At 36.7% G+C, this 20,988-nt stretch overlaps 1 protein-coding gene across 1 annotated transcript in view; it reads left to right on the plus strand.

Moving 5' to 3' along the window:
* Nucleotides 1-20,988, plus strand: part of ANXA10 (annexin A10) — a 118,931-nt gene that overhangs the window by 53,884 nt on the left and 44,059 nt on the right. The window contains exons 2-3 of the mRNA XM_060655793.2: nucleotides 3,485-3,566; nucleotides 13,411-13,505. Coding sequence (XP_060511776.2) covers nucleotides 3,485-3,566; nucleotides 13,411-13,505 — 177 coding nt within the window. The remainder of the gene's footprint in view (nucleotides 1-3,484; nucleotides 3,567-13,410; nucleotides 13,506-20,988) is intronic.

A 20,988-nucleotide genomic window follows, 5' to 3' on the forward strand; every position in this document is an offset into this window, starting at 1 on the left:
TGTTTCAAATTATTTAATTCAGGGAAGAAAATTAAAAACTTATAATTGACTGTTTCAATAGACTTAACTGGTCAGTTTAGTTCAAATGATCATTAAAAGATTGGTGATTGCCAGGGGCTGGCAGGGGTATGTGTCAGGGGGGTGCAGAGTGTGGAATTGGGAGATGTTGGTCAAAGAGTCCAAGCTTCCAGTTTCTATAAGGAGAAAAAGTCTGGGGTCTAACATAGAGCCTGGTGATTTTAGTTAACAATATTAGATCATATACTTGAAAGTTGTTAAGAGTAGCTCTTAAATGTTCCTATCAGAATGAAAATGAAACTGTGAGGTGATAAATGTGTTAATCAGCCTTACTGTGGCAATCATTTTGCATTATATACATATATCAAAACATCATGTTATACAGCTTAAACTTACACAATGTTATATATCAATTACAGCTTAATAAAACTGGAAAAATACTATCATTAAAAGACAAAATCAGGGGGCACCTGGGTGTCTCAGTCAGTTAAGACTCCCAACTCTTCATTTCAGTTCAGGTCATGATCTCACAGTTTGTGAGTTCGAGCCCTGCATCAGGCGCCCCACTGACAGTGTGGAGCCTGCTTGGGACTCTCAGTCTCTCCCTCTCTTTCTGTCCCTTCCTCACTCTCACTAAATAAATAAATAAATAAATAAATAAATAAATGACAAAACTAGTATACAATGACAAAGTAAGTAAAAGGAACATTAAGTGTGTGCCTTATATGGAATAATATTGCTCACTTTAGCTTAATTAAAACATAATAATTGGCATAAAAAGAAATATAATGGGGGTGCCTGGGTGGTTCAGTCAGTTGAGTGTCCTACTTTCGATTTTAACTCAGGTCATGATCTCACAGCTCAGGGGTTTGAGTCATGCATCAGGCTCCGTACTGAGTCTGCTCTGGCTTCTCTCTCTGTCATCTCTCTCTCTGCCCCCTCCACACCGTGCATTCTCTCTCTCTCTCAAAATAAGTAAATAAATTTTTAAAATAGTAAATAAATAAATAAATAAATAAATAAATAAAATGTTCTACTATGCACTCTGTCTCAAAATAAATAAACTTTAAAAATAAATAAAAAAATGTTCTGCTATGATATATAAATGGGCATAAATGACAAATACATACTAGAAAAATTGTGCTTTGTGAATTACTAAGCTTTTACAATTTTCCTTTACTTCGTGTTGAATTTTTTTCCAGAAGAGTTTTAGCATATTAACAATGCCAGCTGACAAGAAAATAATGAGTTTAAATGGCAAACAATATGAGAACCATAAAGAAAAAAGAAGAAAGTAATTTTTACATTATATTGCAAAAGTATGTTGCACTATTAATCTGTACAAGGATTAACACAAGAAAAAATACCTCTTTCACCTACAGATTGTGTCTGATAAGTCATTATAAACATTTACAACTTCCTTTACCTATAAATTTTAGAGTTTTTTTTTTCTTCCCTATAAAGGTATATGCTTTTATTTTATAGCACTTATTTTATAGCACTCCAATAGAAATTCTGAAAGATCCTAGTCTAGCCAGTAATGAGATGTTTTGTAGTGAAAATTTGCATACTCTGTGCTTAAAATTGCCTAGATTAACTTACCCCATTTAAGAATATGTCTTATTGTTTTCAAATACATTTTGTCTTTTATACTTTAAAACAGCCCATTAGCTAATAGCAGACAGCAAAATTAAGGTCTCCAAGGCAAAAAAAAAAAAAAAAAAAATGGTATTGTCCACACAAGACTTATCCAAACAAATCTTCCAACTCCTAAAATAGGGGAAATACAGTATCTCTTTTCCATGCCTCAAAAAAACACTTTATTTTCCCAATGGGGGAAAAAAACTGAGAAAGAACTACGTGGACAAAAAAGGCAATGACAAATAGCAGAAAACAATTTTCACATTCAATAGATGGCTGTTCTCTCAAAAGTTTAAAGCTTTCATTTTTCTAGGATAACAAGATTAAAAAAAAAAATGCTTCAGGTGAGGAGAACTCAACCTAGGAATTTACATTAGAATCTGCTATTTAAACTGCATTTAATAAGTAAAAGAAGAATCAAAGTCTATCTTCTTAATAGAGACCAACGGAACAGGTTAGTGGATAAAGGAGGTAACATTCATATTGTCTCCTAATAAATAGCTCCCAGAATTGAGGATTGGCTCAAGAGAAATTAGTCTCTGGATCATTTCCACTAAACTTGAATATCAGAAGCAAATTGCATGCACTTTAGCAATGTAAGATGCATACCATATTTTCATTTTAATTATGTACATCTGCCATATATGTAATTAAGAAGGATGTCTTCCTAACATGGCTGTACTTATGAAAATATGGCCATAGCACAATTGATTCCCAGTCTCCTTCAAATAGACAGCCTCATGATCATTAATATTAGTCAAATGAAATCCAAACAGAATTTAAATTTTAGTTTTAATTCAAATGAACAATGCTCTTAACCCCCCAAAATCTTTTCATAAATATTTTGGTATTTGTATATGTATATTTCTTGGACTAGAAATGATGGTGCAGTCTTCTCATTAATTAATTTTCTACTGTTAGAAAATGGGCACTAGAAAACTTCATCTTCATCTAAGATATTATTCTTGCAGAAGAGCTTGGTGAAAGCTTGAGTTCTCAAGGCCTAGTAGACCCATTTGCTAGGGGAAGGCTTTTTCTCCCGATGTTTCTGGCCACACTGACAACAAACGGAGGGGAGGGGCGGAGTTCCCATTCTTAATAAATTTTGATTGACAATTCTTTTGTACTGAGTATGATGTTACAGTGCCTAGTCCTGGCTGGCTCTGTCTGAAATAATAGACTGTGTATTCAAAGCCCAACACAAATGTTCTGCCATTTTATTATTAGCAAGAGAGAGAATTTAAATGGAATGTCAGTCACGTTTTTATGTTTTCCTCTGCAGCTGCAAGTTTCAGCTAAAAAATCTCTGCCCTATCTATATCACCTAGATTTTTATGAATCCCATAATCCAAATTCAAATATTTCTGTTTTCTCTAACATGATTTTAAGGTCCCTGATGCATAAAAAACCTATGGTGGCAAGTGCCACTTCTATTTCATATGAATGTCATGAATCCCCCCCAATAGAGTTCTCTCTTCAGTTTCTCTAAAACAGCCATCAACTCCTGAGAAAATGTTTACTGTTTATTACAAAGATTTATATTTATTTGGCTTTCACATTTTCTACTATTGGTTCTAGTGTCTCAATTTCCTAGATGAATGATAGATGTCAATATAATAAGGCCAGTGGATTAAAAAACAACAACCAAATTTGCTCCATGCAATTAATATACAATTAACACATCTGTCTAATAGATGTATGTGTATGTCTTAGAGTAATTTAAATATATGGAATGTATTTTTATTTCCATTTATCTGCAAAAAGAACTGTTGAAATCTTTCTGGTAAAACAGTGCAATCTCTTTTTCATTCACCCTTCCCACCAGGTGCAAGGAACCATCTTCCCAGCTCCCAATTTCAACCCCATAATGGACGCCCAAATGCTAGAGGGAGCACTCCAAGGATTTGGTAAGCCAGATCATTTCTATCATCTTTTACTGTAATTTTTTCATTTTACCTTGCTTTAATATTATAATATGGGTGTAAATAGCTGATGTCTAGTGGAAGGCAAATGTGGATTAAAACAAAAAGCTGGGCAATGAACTAGAATAAGAAAAATAATAGAAAAGGACAATAATGGATAAATTAATTTGTGCTCTCAATTACAAATCTGATCTTCACATGTTGTTATCTTAAATCCTTAAATGTCTCACCACTAACTACTAAATGAAACCCCAAACCAAAAAACCTTAATCTGGGGAAAAACATCTTTCTTTGCCTTTGTTTGTTTTCTAGCCTTTTTTTTTTTTTTTTTTTTTTTTTTGCTACTTCCATTTCCAGCTAAATCAGACTTTCTGCTATTCCCCAAATTGGATCTGCTTTTCCACATCTCTATAAACTAGTCCAATAATCCCCTGCCTGTAATGCTTTTTTCTTCTCCTGTTATTTTGTATCCAAATTCTATTCAAGATCCTCTTCAAATAGTTCCTCCTCTTTGAATTGTTCTTTGGGGACTCCAGACCCAACAAACCATGCCAACCTCTGGGGCACCCTCTCCTGCATTCCTATGTCACTGATCTCACTTTCTTTCTTTTTTTTTTAATTTTTTAATGTTTAATTATCACAGAGAGAGAGAGAGAGAGAGAGGGATGAGCAGAGGAGGGGCAGAGAGAGAGGGGGACAGAATCCAAAGCAGGCTCCAGGCTCTAAACTGTCAGCATAGAGCCCAAGGCGGGGGTCCAACCCATGAACTGTGAGATCATGACCTGAGCCAAAGTCAGATGCTTAAGGGACAGAGCCATCCAGTCACCCCCAATTTCATTTTCATTGTGTTTGTCCTTTTGTGTCACTACTGACTTCAGAGAGTTCCCAGAGCATAGAGTTTGGCATGCGGATTCTTAATTGGATATTCAATGAATTGAATCTAGAGTTTAGAAAAGGAATATAGAGATAAGGGAGGAAAACTGTTGAGTTATTTTTAGAAAGATTTAATTTTTAAGAAACGAAATGGAGGGGTGCCTGGGTGGCTCAGTCGGTTAAGCGTCTGACTTCAGCTCAGGTCACAATCTCCCGTCCGTGAGTTTGAGCCCCGCGTCAGGCTCTGGGCTGATGGCTCGGACCTGGAGCCTGTTTCCGATTCTGTGTCTCCCTCTCTCTCTGCCCCTCCCCCGTTCATGCTCTGTCTCTCTCTGTCCCAAAAATAAATAAACATTAAAAATTTTTTTTAAAAATTACAATACTGTAATATAATACAAAATAGTAAACAAAATACAAAATACAAAAAAATAAACAAATTAACCAGCACTTACCTTTAAAAACCTTTACGGGGGCGCCTGGGTGGCTCAGTCAGTTAAGCAGCCGACTTCAGCTCAGGTCATGATCTCGCGGTCCGTGAGTTCGAGCCCCGCGTCGGGCTCTGGGCTGATGGCTCGGAGCCTGGAGCCTGCTTCCGATTCTGTGTCTCCCTCTCTCTCTGCCCCTCCCCCATTCATGCTCTGTCTCTCTCTGTCTCAAAAATAAATAAAAACATTTAAAAAAAATTACAAAAAAAAAGAAACGAAATGGAGCTGTTAAACATCCATATATTTTCCTTAACTAAAACCTGTTTTAAGACTTCAGGTGAGCATGAAGATAAATATCGAAATGTTGGCACAGAACATGCAAAGCCTTTCATAAGAAATTAAGCTCTTAACTTTAAAGATAAGGTCGCCTTTAAGAGAACGATGCTGTGTGTGTGTGTGTGTGTGTGTGTGTGTGTGTGTGTGTACATGCACAGGAACACATGCATGCATGCTCATTTTTGTGTTTTATTCACTAGCAGAATCTCAGAGGAAAACAATAAAGGACTTTAAATATGCTCTCTAAAGTTGACTTTAGGAGTTTGCAAGCTTTCATGCCTTTTAAAATATCAGTCATCATAGAAAAAATACAGAGACAAGTTAACAAAAAGTTATAGATTAACTTGGTCTACAGGAGAGTAATTTTTGCTTTAAAACTATAGATCAATCTATTCACTGAAAAAATTTTTCTTTGCTCCAATTTCAATTTTCCTGTCATAGCAACTGGAGGGTCAGAATATGGATTCATTTTGACCATTGTAATTTTTTGCTTGTCAGTGTTTTAGACTGAAGAATTTCAGGAGGTTTTGGTTTTGATTGCATACTGTCCACTCTGGCATGCCAGAGCAAGAACACAGATCAAAATGCTTTAAACATCTATCCATCCTGATGACTCTGAACCATGAGATCATGACCTGAGCCAAAGTTGGACACTTAACTGATTGAGCCACTATGGTGCCCCACAACTTAAGACAATTTTTGTTAATACTTCTCATTTTCATTTGCTTTAGAGTATTTTTTTTTGCTTTCTTGTTTTTCTAAATAAAACACAGCAGCCAGAAACTAGAAGCTTCTGAAGAGCAAAAGAAACAACAGCATGGAAAAGCAAACTACAGAAAGGGAGAAAAGATTTGCAAATCATATACTTGACAAGGGATTAATATCAATTACAGAAGAATCTCATACAACTCAATAGCAAAAAACAAATAATTCTATTAAAAATGAGCAAGGAACCTGAATAAACACTTTCCCAAAGAAGACATATAAATGGCCCATAAGTACATGAAAGGTGCTCAACATCACTAATCATCAGGTAAATGCAAATAAAAACTATGATGAAATATCACTTCACACCTGTTAGGATGACTACTATCAAAAAGACAAGTAATGTGGAGAAAAGGGAATTTCCACTGGTAGGAATGTAAACTGGTATAGCCACAATGGAAAACAGTATGGAGGTTCCCCAAAAAAGTAAACACAGAACTTCCATATGACCTAGCAATCCTACTTCTGGGTGTTTAAAGGAAATGAAGTAACTCTCTCATAAAGATATCTGCACCCCCATATTCACTGTAGTATTTTCACAATAGCCGAAACATGAAAGCCACTTAAGTGTCCATCAACAGATGAATGGATAAAGAAAACGGGATTCTCATTCTCTCTCGCTCTCTCTCTCTACACACACACACACACACACACACACACACACACACACACAGTGGAATATTATTCAGCCATAAAAAGAAGAAAATCTTGCTATTTGAGAAAACATGGATAAATCCTGAGGGCATTATGCTAAGCAAATGAATCAGAAAGACAAATACTGTATGATATAACTTATATGCAGAATTTAAAACAGCGGAACTCATGAAAACAACCAGGGGCTGAGGGGTGGGGAAATGGGGAGTTACTGGTCAAGCTTTCAATTATTAGAGGAATAAATTCTGGGAATCTAATATACAGCATTGTGATTACAGTTAAGAATACTGTGTTGTTTGTTGTGATGGTGAGAACATTTAATATTAACTCTCTTAGACACTTTCAAGTACACAACACAGTAATCCCTTATCAAGTATATGATTTGCAAATCTTTTCTCCCTTTCTTATAGTTTTTTTTTTGTTTGTTTTTTCATTCTGTTAATTGTTTCTTTTGCTCTTCAGAAGCTTTCGAGTTTAATGTAGTCTCACTTGCTGATTTTTGACCTGGCTACTGTGCTTTATTTAGAAAAACAAGAAAGAAAAAAAAAATACCCAAAAGCAAATGAAAATGAGCAGTTTTGACAAAAATTGTCTTAAGTTGTGGGGCACCAGGGTGGCTCAGTTGGTTACGCATCCAACTTCGGCTCAGGTCATAATCCCATGGCTCATGGGTTCAAGTGCCATGTCAGGTTCTGTGCTGACAGCTCAGAGCCTGGAGCCTGCTTCGAATTCTGTCTCTCTCTCTCTCTCTCTCTCTCTCTCTCTCTATCTCTCTTTCTCTGCTTCTCCCCCACTCATACTCTGTCTCTCTCTTTCAAAAATAAACTTAAATTTTTTTTTAATTGTCTTAAGTTGTATAAAAATTCACCAATCATACTAAAAAGGAATAACTCTCAGTTAACATTCCTTAATAGTGCAGTTCAGTATCCAGTTCCTTACCAGTCGAAACTATCTTTGTTATCCGTGTAATCTTAGAACAACTGTGTTTATTTTGTCTCAGTTAACAAATATAATTTCCAAATCATCCCTGTGAGATACTGGACAACCTGAACTATTTTTAAACTACATGCCTGAATTTTGACAAAGCTGCAAACAAGTCAAAATTAATCTTTTTGAAACAGTCCATGCTATTTGCCTTGTTCAGTCTCCGTCCCCATTAAGTATAATGTTCCCTATAGGTTTTACTCAGAATTTTCATCTTGAATATGTGTTGGATTTTCTTCAAATGCTTTTTCTTCATCTGTTGATACAGTCAACAATTTTTTTTCTCTATTCAATTATACCAATTGATTTTCAAATACTGAGATAAGACCTGAATACCTGAAATAAACACCACTTGGTCATAATACACAATTCTTTTTTACAACATTGAATTCAATTTACCAGTTTTTTAAGGAAATTTTACTTCTGTGTTCATGACAGATACTGGTCTGTAGTTTTCATTTCTTGTAATATTTTCTCTAGTTTTGGTATTAGGGTAATGCTGACCTCATAGAATGATTTAGGAAGTATTTCCTCTACTACTATCTTCTGGAAGAGATTGTAAAAAAAAAATCATATAATTTTATTCTTTCAAAGTTTGGTAGAGGGGCACCTGGGTGGTTCAGCTGGTTGAGCATACAGCTTTGATTTCAGCTCAGGCCATGATCCCAGGGTCATGGGATTGAGTCTCTCATTGGGCTCTATTCTGAACATGGAGCCTGCTTAAGATTCTCTTTCTCTCCCTCTCTCTCTCTCTTTCTCTCTCTCTTTCTCTCTCTCTCTCTCTCTCTCTCAATTTCTCTCTCCTTCTGCTCCTCTTCCCTACTGATGCTCTCTTTCTAAAATAAAATTTAAAAAAAAAATTTGGTAGAGTTCACCAGTGAACCCATCAGGGCCAGGTGCTTTCTGTTTTGACAAGTTATTTAATATTTATTTAATTTCTTTAAAAGACATAGGCCTATTCATATTGTCTATTTTTCTTTGTGTGAGTTTAGGTAGACTATGTCTTTGAAGAAATTGTCTATTTCATCCACAGTATCAAATTTGAGGGCACAGAGTTGTTCTTAGTATTCCTTTACTATTCTTTTCATATCCATAGTATCTGTGATAACATATCTTCTTTCGTTTCTGATATTAGTAATTATATCTTTTCTCCTTTTTTTCTTAGTTAACCTGGCTAGCAGCTTACCAAATTTATTGATTTTTTTCAAAGAATGAGTTTTCAGGTTAAATGCTTTTCTCTATTAATTTTCTGTTTTCAGTTAAATTGATTTCTACTTTAATTTTCATTGTTTCTTTGCTTCTGCCCACTTTAGATTAAATTTGTTCTTTTTTTCTGATTTCTTAAGGTGGAAATTTAGGTTAGTGATTTTAGGTCTTTCTTAATTTCCCACATATTTATTCAATGCTACAAAATTTCCTCTAATCATTTCATTTGCTACATACCACAGATTTTAATAGCTTATATTTTCATTTTCATTTGGTTTGAATTTTTTAAATTTTCTTGAGTCTACTTTGACCCATGTGTTATTTACAAGTGTGTTGTTTAATCTCCAGGAATTTTAGAGTTGTCCAGCTATCTTTCTGTTACTTATTTCTAGTTTAATTCCACTGTCGTCTGAGAGAATATTTTGCATAGTTTCTATTATTTTAAACCAGTTAAGGTGTATTTTATGTAGTCTTAGTGTTACATGTGAGCTATAGAAGAATAAATAATCCATTGCTTTCCTTGGATGCAGTTGGATGAAGTATTCTATAGATATCAGTTATATTGACTTGATTGATGATGTTGTTCATTTCAACCATGTTCTTACAAGTTTTCTGCCTGCTGAATCTATCCATTTATGATAAAGAGGCATTAAACTCCAGATAAAATAGTGGATTCATCTGTTTCTCCTAGCAATTCTATCAGTTTTTGACTCATGTATTTTGATGCTTTTTTATCAGGCTCACACACATTAAGATTTATAATATCATCTTGGAGAATTGGCCCCTTTATCATTCTGGAGTGACCCTCTTTATCCCTAATAATTTTCCTTCTTCTGAAGTCTTTTGTGTTAAAAATAATATAGTTACTCCAGCTTTTTTTTCATTATGTTAGCATAGTATATCTTCCTCTATCTCATTACTTATAATCTATCTGTGTAGGCCACTCAGTGTTATTTAGATATAATTTGAAATTTTAGTAATAAGTATTTTCTTGCCTGGTAGACACTTTACCTATTTGACCATATAGTCAATGCTCATTATTCATAGATTCCACATTTGCCCATTTGCCTACTGGCTAAAATTTACTTATAACACCAAAATCAATATTTGTAGTGTTTTCATGGTCATTAACAGACATGTGCAGAGACATGAAAACTTTGAGTCACCAGAGTACCTACTACCAGCTAAGATTAGACAAAATGATGCTTTGCCTCCTTGCCACAGCTCTCATACTGTTAACAAATATTCTTTTTGTAGTCTATTTAATGCTACATTTTTTGCATCTTTATGCTTTTGGTTGGTGATTGTATTCTTTAAAATGCCCCCAACAAATGTTGTGCTGAAGTGCTGGTGAGTGTTCCCAAGCACAAGAAGAAATATTATGGAGGAAACATGTGCATCGGATAAGTCTCATTCAGACATGAGTTCTAATGCTGTTGGCCATGAGATCAATGTGAATATATCACTAATATAGTACATTCCGAAAAAAAGATAAAATTCACTGATCAATGCATGAAGCTGTCCAGAAAAATGCTAAAGTAACATCTGTTCTATGTTATGAAGCTATGGAAAAGCAGTTAAATTTGTGAGTTCATGAGATGACAAGCTAATAATAGTATAAAAAAGTGTAACTATCAGCTTTTTTCTGAAAGTGCTACATGGCTTGCATGTTTCAAAAGGTGATAGAGCATAAAACTGTTAAACTTTCAGCTGAACAAGTTCTGTAGATTAGTAGGCTGTAGAATACCTCCTTAAGATATTCTTTAAAAATACCTCTTAAATTTTATACAGAAAAATTTTATACAAAAAATATAAATTTTATACATGAGGAAATGAAGGCTTTCAATGCTGATGAGACAGGCATGTTTTACCAGGACATTGGCTAACAAATATATGTAACGTAAATGGCATTTCTGTTGACAAAAATGTTGTGACCAGAGGTTGTAGAAACACAACTGTATATTTCCCCTCAGAGAAATAGTTCAGTATCTGTTAATTCAGTGTTCATGACAACTGTGTAGAAAACTACCACAAATAACAAGAATCAACTGTATATTGTAAAAGCTTACAAAACTGCTATGGTTCATGATGCCATGCTTTTCTGTTAAACCAGAAAATAAGAATTATCTAGAAATCCTTGTCATAATGTAATAAGGTAAGAAAGAAAAACTTACAGTTACTGTAAAGAAGAAATCAAAATTCTTATTATGTGCAGAGTATATTATTTGTATCTCAAACTCTAAGCTAATCAACTAAAAAGTTACTAAAAATTATGAGTTCAATAATTTTTCTGAATACAAGGCAATGTTATGTTTACAAAAATTCAATATCATTTATTTAATTATGCAATTATGTGTTAAGAAACAAAATACAAATGATGTAACTTTGAATGTCAACGGACATGCAAACATGATTTTTTTTTTTAATTTTTTTAATGTTTACTTATTTTTGAGAGAGAGAAAGAGACAGTGAGCAGGGAAGGGGCAGAGAGAGGGAGACACAGAATCAGAAGGAGGCTTCAGGCTCTGAGCTGTCAGCACAGAACCCGACATAGGACTCTAACTCGTGAACCATGAGATCATGACCTGAGATGAACTCGGATGCTTAACTGACTGAATCACCCAGGAGCCCCGCAAATATGAATATTTTTAACAAAATAAAGTTTCTTGTCATTTTCAAAAACTCTACAAACCTTTACTAAGTCTTTTAGAAAAGAAAAACACTGAAATAACTTAGCAAATACAGTGACAAAAACACAACTTTCCACATGGATTCCTAAATTTAGCTATTTTAATTAAAAATGTTTAATACATTTTTGAGGTCCATATTAAGTTAATCTGAAATATCCTGGAAAAATAAATGAGCAAGAATTGGTATGAGCACTTTGAAAAATGAAGATTCAGTCAGAGGTAGGTTGTAGATAATCTCAATGGAACAACAAAAAGCAGAAGAATATAATAATTATATAAGTGTGATCATAGTAAAAATGACAATAGATATAATTTAAAAATCTTCTATTTATTATTAAAAATTTGTTCGCTTTGGAATTCCAATCATGAAGTTAACAGATTCCTACAGAACTACCATCCTTTGAGTCCAACGCATTAACCAGCTAAGCCCAGGGGAATATGATGCTCTCTGCCTCTCACAAACCATAAATTTCAGTTTTTGGAGCTGATTCTTTGCCTCTCTCCTTCCATTTTACACCTTCAGATCATTTCTCTCACCTGCATAAAACATCCTCCTCTTCCTTTTGTTTCACTGGGCGTAGTTATCTATGTAAATCCTAGTCACTAGCCCTCATTCACTGGATATTTCAGCACCTGACTCAGCTTTCCTAAGAACCTAAGGGCATCCAGAATGGCTTTAATTTCCCAAAAGATGATCTGCTTAACATTCTAGCCTTTCAATTCATTTTTCTCCTCATCTCCATTAAATATCTCCTTTTGTCAAAGAAAAGTTGTACCACACAGAATTAAACAGGCAAGGAAGACTTTATTCAAGACTATTGCAACAGAAATCAAGACTTTACCAACAGAGGAGAAAGACTGAACTCCGTTCCTCTGAAACAAATGGCAAGAGTTTTTAAGCAGAGTGGTAGGAGGGCAGTGAAGCAGTTGAAAAGTATTGGAGAACCCTGGGAGTCGGGGGTGTTTGTCAATGTGATTAGGCCATCTGTGTTTGCTAACTAGTACTTAAGAAAGTTAGGTTCTTAACCCTCCCACGGAGACTGGGAGATAGGAATTCTTATCTTTCTTGATGATTATATTTCAAAGGGATGGCTCCCAAGTTTTTGGGAAAGACATTTCTGGATTGTAAACTGGCAAGTGATTTGACAGAAGATTTATATCTCAAAGGAAAACGAAATTACAGTTGCAAGTTTTCCAAAGTAAATGCTCTCAGAAGGGGAGATCAAGCAAGGGCTTATAGTCAGAAAGAAACCTGTCTAAATTTTAGTCAAGCTGAGGCAAATGTTAAGGCCTTCTTGGTCACTCTGCTATGACTGTAATTAGAACTAAATTTATCTAAACTAGTTGTGCATTCGGGTGTTATATCAGTATAATGAATTGGCGTATAAGGAAATGGAGGCCTCATACAGCCCAGAAACAGCCTCGGTTGCAGGAGAGAGAGACCATATTCTGTGCAAACCATGAGAGGTTCACACAGTCCCTCACAAGGGTACACATCCCTTGTACTTTCATAATTTCTTTCTCCACAAGGAAGGACCTTTTAAATGAGAAAGATGTACTCCTTTAAACACCAATCAGCCTAAAGTCAAGGAAGCCTTTTTTCAGTGGGGTAGGAGAGATGGCTGAAGAAAAGACCATATTTTTTATTCCTCTGTATTTTTTAATTGGATCCTTTTAAAGGAAAGTCTGTAGTAATAGCACCAAATTGAGAGATAGGAAGAACCAAGCCTTCATCAAGTGTTGCTCTGTGATTTCCAATTTTAGTTAAAATTGCTCACTGCTTTAAAGTACCATCAGGGAAAATGCTCGCACGATGGTTTTTGATCCTTAGATAATGGGTTCTTCCAAACTACAAAGTAGCAACTTTACTAACCTTCAAATATTATTCTTTTCCAGGCTGTGACAAAGACATGCTGATCGACATTCTAACTCAACGTTGTAACGCACAAAGGCTGATGATTGCAGAGGCATATCAGAACATGTATGGCCGGGTAGGGTCTCTTCATCTTGACCTATTTCTAGGACAAACTCCTGGGAAATGACAACACTCTCAGAAAACAGATACTGTTATTCTTTTCAGGCTTGCAGATTACAAAGATCTCAGACTCCACTGTATGTCAGACACAGAGTTCCTATGCCTCTAACATGTTTCAAGGAATGTAAGAAAGACGTATCTATGTGTGAGGCATGTTCACACTGACTCCATCAGTCCTTTCTCAAAACTCACTCAGCTTCATAAAATCAAAGTTCTGGTGGCCTTACACTGCTGGTTGGTCCAATTAGGCTAAAAATGTTGCGCTGGAAACACCCCTGTGTCAAGCTTTAGGGAAGGCATGGAAAGGGCTAATGATCACTAGGTCAAAAAAATAAGATCTTTCCTGCAATTCCCCACAGGTCTTCACCTAACTCTCAACCAAAGTGAATTCTGTACTAGCTTTTCTTCTCACAGCATGCAGTTATAGAGACCATTAAAAAAGAATGGCAGTTAAAAATAGTTTAAGGCAATAAAACTATCCTTAGTGCTTTAAAGTAATCACATTCTAATTTCAAAGCAAGTACCATTAAAGATTCCTTTCTTTTGTTATGCATTTAAACCACAGATTCAGAACAAAAACTCTTCAGGCCAAAAGGGCCTGAAATAGCAATTACTTTGTCAACTGAACATTATTGATGAAACACTATCATAAAACTTTCTCGATAGAGTTAGCTCTTATAAATTCACTCCATCTCTAAACCTCAGTCTTTGAACAGCTATAATACAGGAATAAAGGATAGCCCTCTCTTGTAGAATAAACTAATAATCGAAGAAGCTACCACTACTAGTGAAATTAGTCGAATTATGCCACGGAAGCAAACCAGTTATGCTTTTTCCCAACCCCCCCCCCCCCAAGTAAAACTGCTACCTTAGCTTATGTTCCAGTAACACCAGTGCTCGTTTTCTTTTGAAAGAGAATGCAAAAAACCATAAAAGTTGTAGCATTGCAAATCTAATATTGTTTTAATATGCGTACCGCTAGAACAGTGGTCATTTTTCAGTATTTTTTTAACCCAAAGGTTTACATACATTTTATACATCAGGTTAGTTTAGGTTGAAGCATTATTTCATCACATTCTACAAAATTACACTAGAACAGATTAAAACGATTAAGAAATGTAGTAGTTCCACTCAAGGAATGTAAAATCTATTAAGCAATTTATACTTTCAACGGTTGTAAAGTTTGTTAAACCCTACCTTCTGCTGAATAATCCATAACGCGTGGAAAAGCTTGGCTAATCACCCAATTGCACCAACGGATGAAAAGGAGTCATGCAGGCCCCTTTCCTCCAAAATATCTTTGTCATACAATCAGTTATCATGTCTTGAAAATTAGTTTTCCTCTCGTATTTCTCTTTTTCCTCACTAACACAGTCTTGATTCATTTGGCACCCAGGCTAATGTGAAACTCCTAACTGATACCTGCTACCCTCGTGCCTTCCTACTCCTAACTATCCTCCATACTGAAGCCAGAATGATTCCAACTCTAGATTTCTGCTTTCTGGCTTTAGCTCCTGAATATTTATCTTGTTTCTCCCTTACATATATATCCACAGGTCCGCGGAATAAACCAAGGCCTTCCCCGGGCCAACAAAGCCTTGCTTTTTATTCTCTATTTTAAGCCCTCTCCCCCTTCTTCACACGCCATCAAATGCAGACAAACTGATCTACTTATATTTCTACAATTTATCTGTGCCTGCTCCCTTACCTTCGTTCAGGGTGTTTCATCTACTCCAGTGGCCTGACTCCCCCCCTCCCCAAGCTGCACACCTGTTCATTTCCCCAGATACTGGGCATTTCCTCACACCAGTAACCCCAAACACAGTGGAACAGACTTGTGCTGCTATTGCATTCTTTATATAACTTCCCCCTCGGTACCTAATGACACGCTAGTGAACTTGTCTGTACGTGTTTCCCTTTACCAGAGTCCAAATCCTCTAAAGTTGGAATGCATTTCATCCATCCCTCGAGTTGAGCGCAAATGTCTGTCTATCATGCCGAGATTGCTGAATTATCTTTGTTGAATGACAGTGTGAAGGCCTAGTTTTGGCTGCTCCAATAAATCTTCCCCACCTGTCTCACTCACCCTCTGCCCCGGGCTAGGTGCTGCCTTCCAGGGCCCCAGAGTTCCCTGTACATAATGGGGCCTTGTCACACTGGGTCGTATGGGTTTACTGTCATGTCTTGATGACTAGACTGTAATCCTCTAGAAAATCAGGGACTAGGTTATTTGCTACTACTCTCCAGAGCTTAGTCCAGGGTCAAACAAAGAAGGTGCATTTCATTTATAGAATAAGGGAATCTAAGGAATTATATTCTGCCTATTTACACTTTGTTTAAAAAAGAAGAGGGGACATCCCTGTATTATCCACTTTATACTTAATGAATAGTCATAGATTGCCTAAATTTCTCTTTTCCCTCATTCCCTGCTCTAGCTGCTCCCAGGTCAATTGGCCTGATCTTCAGTTAGGGCTTCCTGATCTCCTCTGCTGCTCCCTTTGAGAATTACTTCTTCCATTTGGCCAAGGTGTCTCTTTTTGCTACCTTTCCCTTTCTGTGGCAAGATTTCCTGTATGTTAGTCTTTGATCTTTTTATTTTTTATTGGTATGGATAATCAAGATTTCACAGAATTATCTTCCTAGCTGCTGAGCAAAGTGCAATTCTAGGCATGGCCCATAAATTCTTGATATTTTACATTAATGAAGAACAGCTGAATTTCATCAACAACTTTTCCTTGCCCAAGCCACACTAATCCCTACAGTCAAATGAAAAGCCTTTTGGAATGCCTCTGATTGACATATTTATCAATATAATTAATGAGGTCATTCTTGATCTTCCACACCAAAGCAAGTACTATGCTACAGCCAGTGTAGTGAAACCAAGGGAGCAATGAAAGGCCTCTGGGGCTGAGCAGATAAACTACGCATACCTGATAAGTTTAGCAATTAGACAGTGATCCCCGAATAGGGTTCCAATGCATCACTGAAGTAATTTGTTCTTTCAGTTTTCATCTGAAACAGGGATGATCAGCTCTGGAATGTCCTGGCATCTGGAATTCCTTAAAAGTGTGGTGTTGGTTATGTAATTTAGTGCAGAGGCTAACTTGCCCTGAATCACACAAAGTTAGATCTTAAACCAAGGTATTCTGACTCTGAATCATGTCTTTCAAAGCTTCTCACTAAGTGCCTCTTGTTCTCAACTGAATGAACACCAGATTTAACAAGAGGAGATATCTATATTGCTGACTGCCTGATGTTCTTCAAGGCTTTGCTCAATGTCAGCTACTCAAAAGGGCCTAATCTGATTGCCCTGTTTAAAACTGTCATCTCCCCTGGGGTGCCTGGGTGGCTCAGTTGGTTAGGTGGAGGACTTGGGCTCAGATCTTGCAGTTTGTGAGTTTGAGCTCCTGCCTTGGGGCTCTGTGGTGACAGCTCAGAACCTGGAGCCTGCTTCAGATTCTGTGTTTCTGCCTCTCTCTCTCTCTGCCCCTCCCCCACTCATGCTCTCTCTCTCTCTCTCTCTCTCTCTCTCTCTCTCTCTCAAAAGTAAATAAACATTTTTTAAAAGATTAAGAAAAAAACTGTCACCTACCCCAAAGCCTATGCCAGCACTCCGGATCCCTTTCACCTTCTCTGCTTTTTTCTATAACAGTTACTGCCCTCTAACAAGCTACATAATTTATTAACATACTATAATTATTATTTATTGTACTCCACCTCTCCCTAGCTCAGGCCCCACAAGGAGAGGCATCTTTGTTTTGTTCACTACAGTGGCAGGCACATAGCTGGTGTTACAGACTCAAGTGCATCCCCTCAAAGTTTAAATGTTGAAGCCCTACCCCCCAAAGTGGCTGTGCTTGAAGACAGGGCCTTTAAAGAGATGATCAAGGTTAAATGAGGTGATCATGGTGGGGACCTAATCCTGTAGGACTGGTGTTCTTATAAGAAGAGGAAGAGATACCAGGAGTGCACGCACAGAGGAAAGGCCATGCAAGGATATAACAGGAAGGCAGCCACCTGTAAGCCAAAACAAAAAAAAACAAAAAAAAAAAGATGCCTCTCTAGAAACCAGCCCTGCTGGTACCTTGATCTGGGACTTCCAGACTGTGAGAAAATAAATTTCTATTGTTTAAGCCACCTAGTCTATGGTAAGTCTGAGTAGACTAATGCAGTTGATACTCAACAAAGAGATGTGAATGTATGAAGAGTTCAAGTTCACTCTTCAGATCCATCTTGTTCTCATAACAATTTTTTTTCCTATTAGGTCTCAGGTTCATGGTTAAAAATATTGATCTTGAATTGTCAACATACCTAGGAAGTAGCCAGCTAGAAAATTACCTTAGCTACTTCAGAGGTAGAATTATCATGTCACTCGTGCCAGTATAAGTATGGTATCTTTTCCTCTATCCTCACTTTTACTGTAGAAGTGAGGGGGTGGATGTAGTTTTAGCCTCAAAAGGCTATTAAATTCATTACATAATTTATCACAGACCAATTTTATAAGCATGAATTAAGTAATTTGAAATAGTATAACTACTTTAACTTTCAAATATATAATGAGTTACATACACCCCTTTTGATGAAACTTAACTACCAGGAAAATAATTTATAATTTCAAGAAGCCTTTCTATAGAATCAGTAAAAATTTTGTCAGTTTAGAAAAACCTCTGTATATGCTTGTTACAGCCTGAACAATTATTTCTCTTGAAAATAGCATACAATCTCTGCCAGGAAGGGAGGGAAGAAGAGAAGAAAGGAGGGAAGGAGGGCGGGAAGTAAGAAGAAAGGAGAAAGAAAATTAGATACTGCTAAATCCAGGCCAAATTAGGCTTCAAAACACTCTCTAAAACAGTTCTGTAAATTTGCACTCTCACCTGCAATAAATATATAATGGCTCCCATTTCCCTCAAATCTTCATAAAACTTAAGAAGTTTGGGCCAATTTTATGGATGTAAATGGGATCTCTCCATGGTTTTAACTTGCATTTTTCCTTGATAATATATAATGTTGAGCATCTTTTCATGTTTCTTTACATCCTGGTTTCTTCTCCTTTTAAGTTAATTCTATATTCTCTGTATTTTTCTTTCAGTAGCTTGCCATTTATTGATTTGTAGCTATTTACATAATTTGGACATTAGTTATTTTTTGTGTATGTAGACTAAAAACATTTTCTCCGAATATGTGGATTAATTTCACACTATGTTGTACAATCTTGTGTCCAAAACTGTGAAAGGTATGAGACTTTAACCTACAAGATAGCAAGCTAACCAATGAAGTTAACATAGATACCGGAGACTCCTGGGTCAAAGACAAAATACAGTTTATCACTCAGAGTAATAGCAGTCACCAGAGTGTCAGAATTTTTGCAACAGTTCCCTGAGCTTTAATCCCAAAGGTCTAAGCAAAGATGACCAGATAACGCTTGCATATGCAGTGAGTTGCACTGCAGAAGAGAAGCCATGAGATCAGAAACTTCAATCAGTTTTAATGGGCAGAATGCATGGCTGCCCATTGCTCATAAGGGAAACACTATATCTCTCATGATACTATTCACTGTATAAACATCATTGGAAAGTTAGTCTAGAACAAAGGGCTGTCAGTGCCTCACTCTGCATAACATTTAGAAACACGAGGCCTACAGAAAATTGTCTCCCAACCTCACCCCTGATTTCTATGCCATTTTCACTATTGACTTTCTTTTCTATGAACATACCAATCCCTAAACCACTCCTATTATTCTGACTAACAAAGGCTGAGACTAAATCCATCAATTTGTCTCATACAACATTTAATTATCAAAGGATTTCAAGCAACAAGGGGAGGTCAATTGGCAGTATTGATTCCAACAATGCCGCCACGGGGGTTTGAACACAATGAACTCAACCAATTCCATAAATCATCAGGACTTATCTTAAAAAGCTGAGTGGATTTTTCTTAAGTTTTAGTAATGACTTTTCCACTTGGTTTGAAATTTTTACTTAGATACAGGAGGATGTATTAGCAATGGCACAGACTTCACCTTTGCCCACAAGAAGGAAGTTTAGAGCAAGTCCATCATCCATAACAATCTTGGCCAGTGAGTTGGGGCTGTCTTCAATACCGTGTAAAGACAAAGTGGTGTGATTAGGTAGTCCCTCCCCAGATGCAAGGTTGTTGTTCTTGCTCCACCATTAGAAAAATGTCACTTTTCTTGGGGTGTCTGGGTGGCTCAGTTGGTTAAGGTCCCACTTCAGCTCAGGTCATGATCTCTCGGCTCATGTGTTCAGGCCTGGCATTGGGCTCTGTGCTGACAGCTCAGAGCCTGGAGCCTCCTTCAGATTCTGTCTCAGTCTCTTTCTGGCCCTCCCCGCTCATGCTCGCTCTCTCTCTCTCTCTCTCTCTCTCTCTCAAATATAAACATTAAAAATTTAAAAAAAAAATTGTCACTTTTCTTGTAGTTGTAACTTCAGCATTTTTATTATTATTTCCAACTCACATCCCAAACTTTCTTTTGGGAGGGTCAGGTGCGGGAGGGACAAAGGCATTTTTATAAAACTTTAAAAAACACACTATGTCACACAAGCAGTGTTCTCAATTTATCCTTATGATCCAAGGCTCTAAAGAGTCCAGAGATATTCTGGTGGCTGAACTAGAATTCTTTGAAATTCTTCACCCACTTTTGCTTAGGCTGCCACCCACAGTATAGACCAACCAGCACACCTTGAGGTTGACAATGTTAAGAGGAAAAAAATCATCATGCCCAGAGAACGGTCAGGGTAGAATCCCAAATTTTCAAAATTTATCTGCATAATTATAGGAAAACTCCTGTTTCTTTCTAGGCAATTCAACACTTCGCTTCTGACACCAAATGTGTGGATTCTTTTCCTCGAACTAAACAATTCTAATACTAACTACCCAGGGTTACCACACACCCTACAGGGCAAGGACTGTCTCACAAAATTATCCCCCACCTCAGATGCCAACCATAAGTCCTAGATTGTCATCTATACTCTGACTGACTGGCTGTAAAGTATAAGTTCCCACAGCCCCTCCTCAAGTTTGATGATTTGCTAGAATGGCTCACAGAACTCAGGAAAGTGCTGTGCTCATGATTACTGGTTTATTTCAAAGGACACAACTCAGGAATGGCAAAATGGAAGAGATATATAGGGCAAAGTACATGGAAAGGATGCAGAATTTCCATGCCCTCCTTGGGCATGTCACTTTCCCAGCACCTTGATGTGGTTGTCAACCTGAAAGCACCTCAAACCTCTTTAGTTAGAGTTCTTATGGAGCCTTCTTTATACAAGCATGATTGATCGAATCATTCATTGATCATTGTTGAATAAATCAGTCTCCAGACCTTCTCTAGTCCCTAGAGATCAGGAGTAGAGCTGAGGGTTACAACCCAATAATCACATGGTTGGTTCCTCTGGCAACTAGCCCCATTCTTCTAAGAT

The sequence above is a fragment of the Panthera onca genome, chromosome B1 (genome assembly GCF_046562875.1).
Source record: "Panthera onca isolate mPanOnc1 chromosome B1, mPanOnc1 haplotype 2, whole genome shotgun sequence".
NCBI classification, from domain to species: domain Eukaryota; kingdom Metazoa; phylum Chordata; class Mammalia; order Carnivora; family Felidae; genus Panthera; species Panthera onca.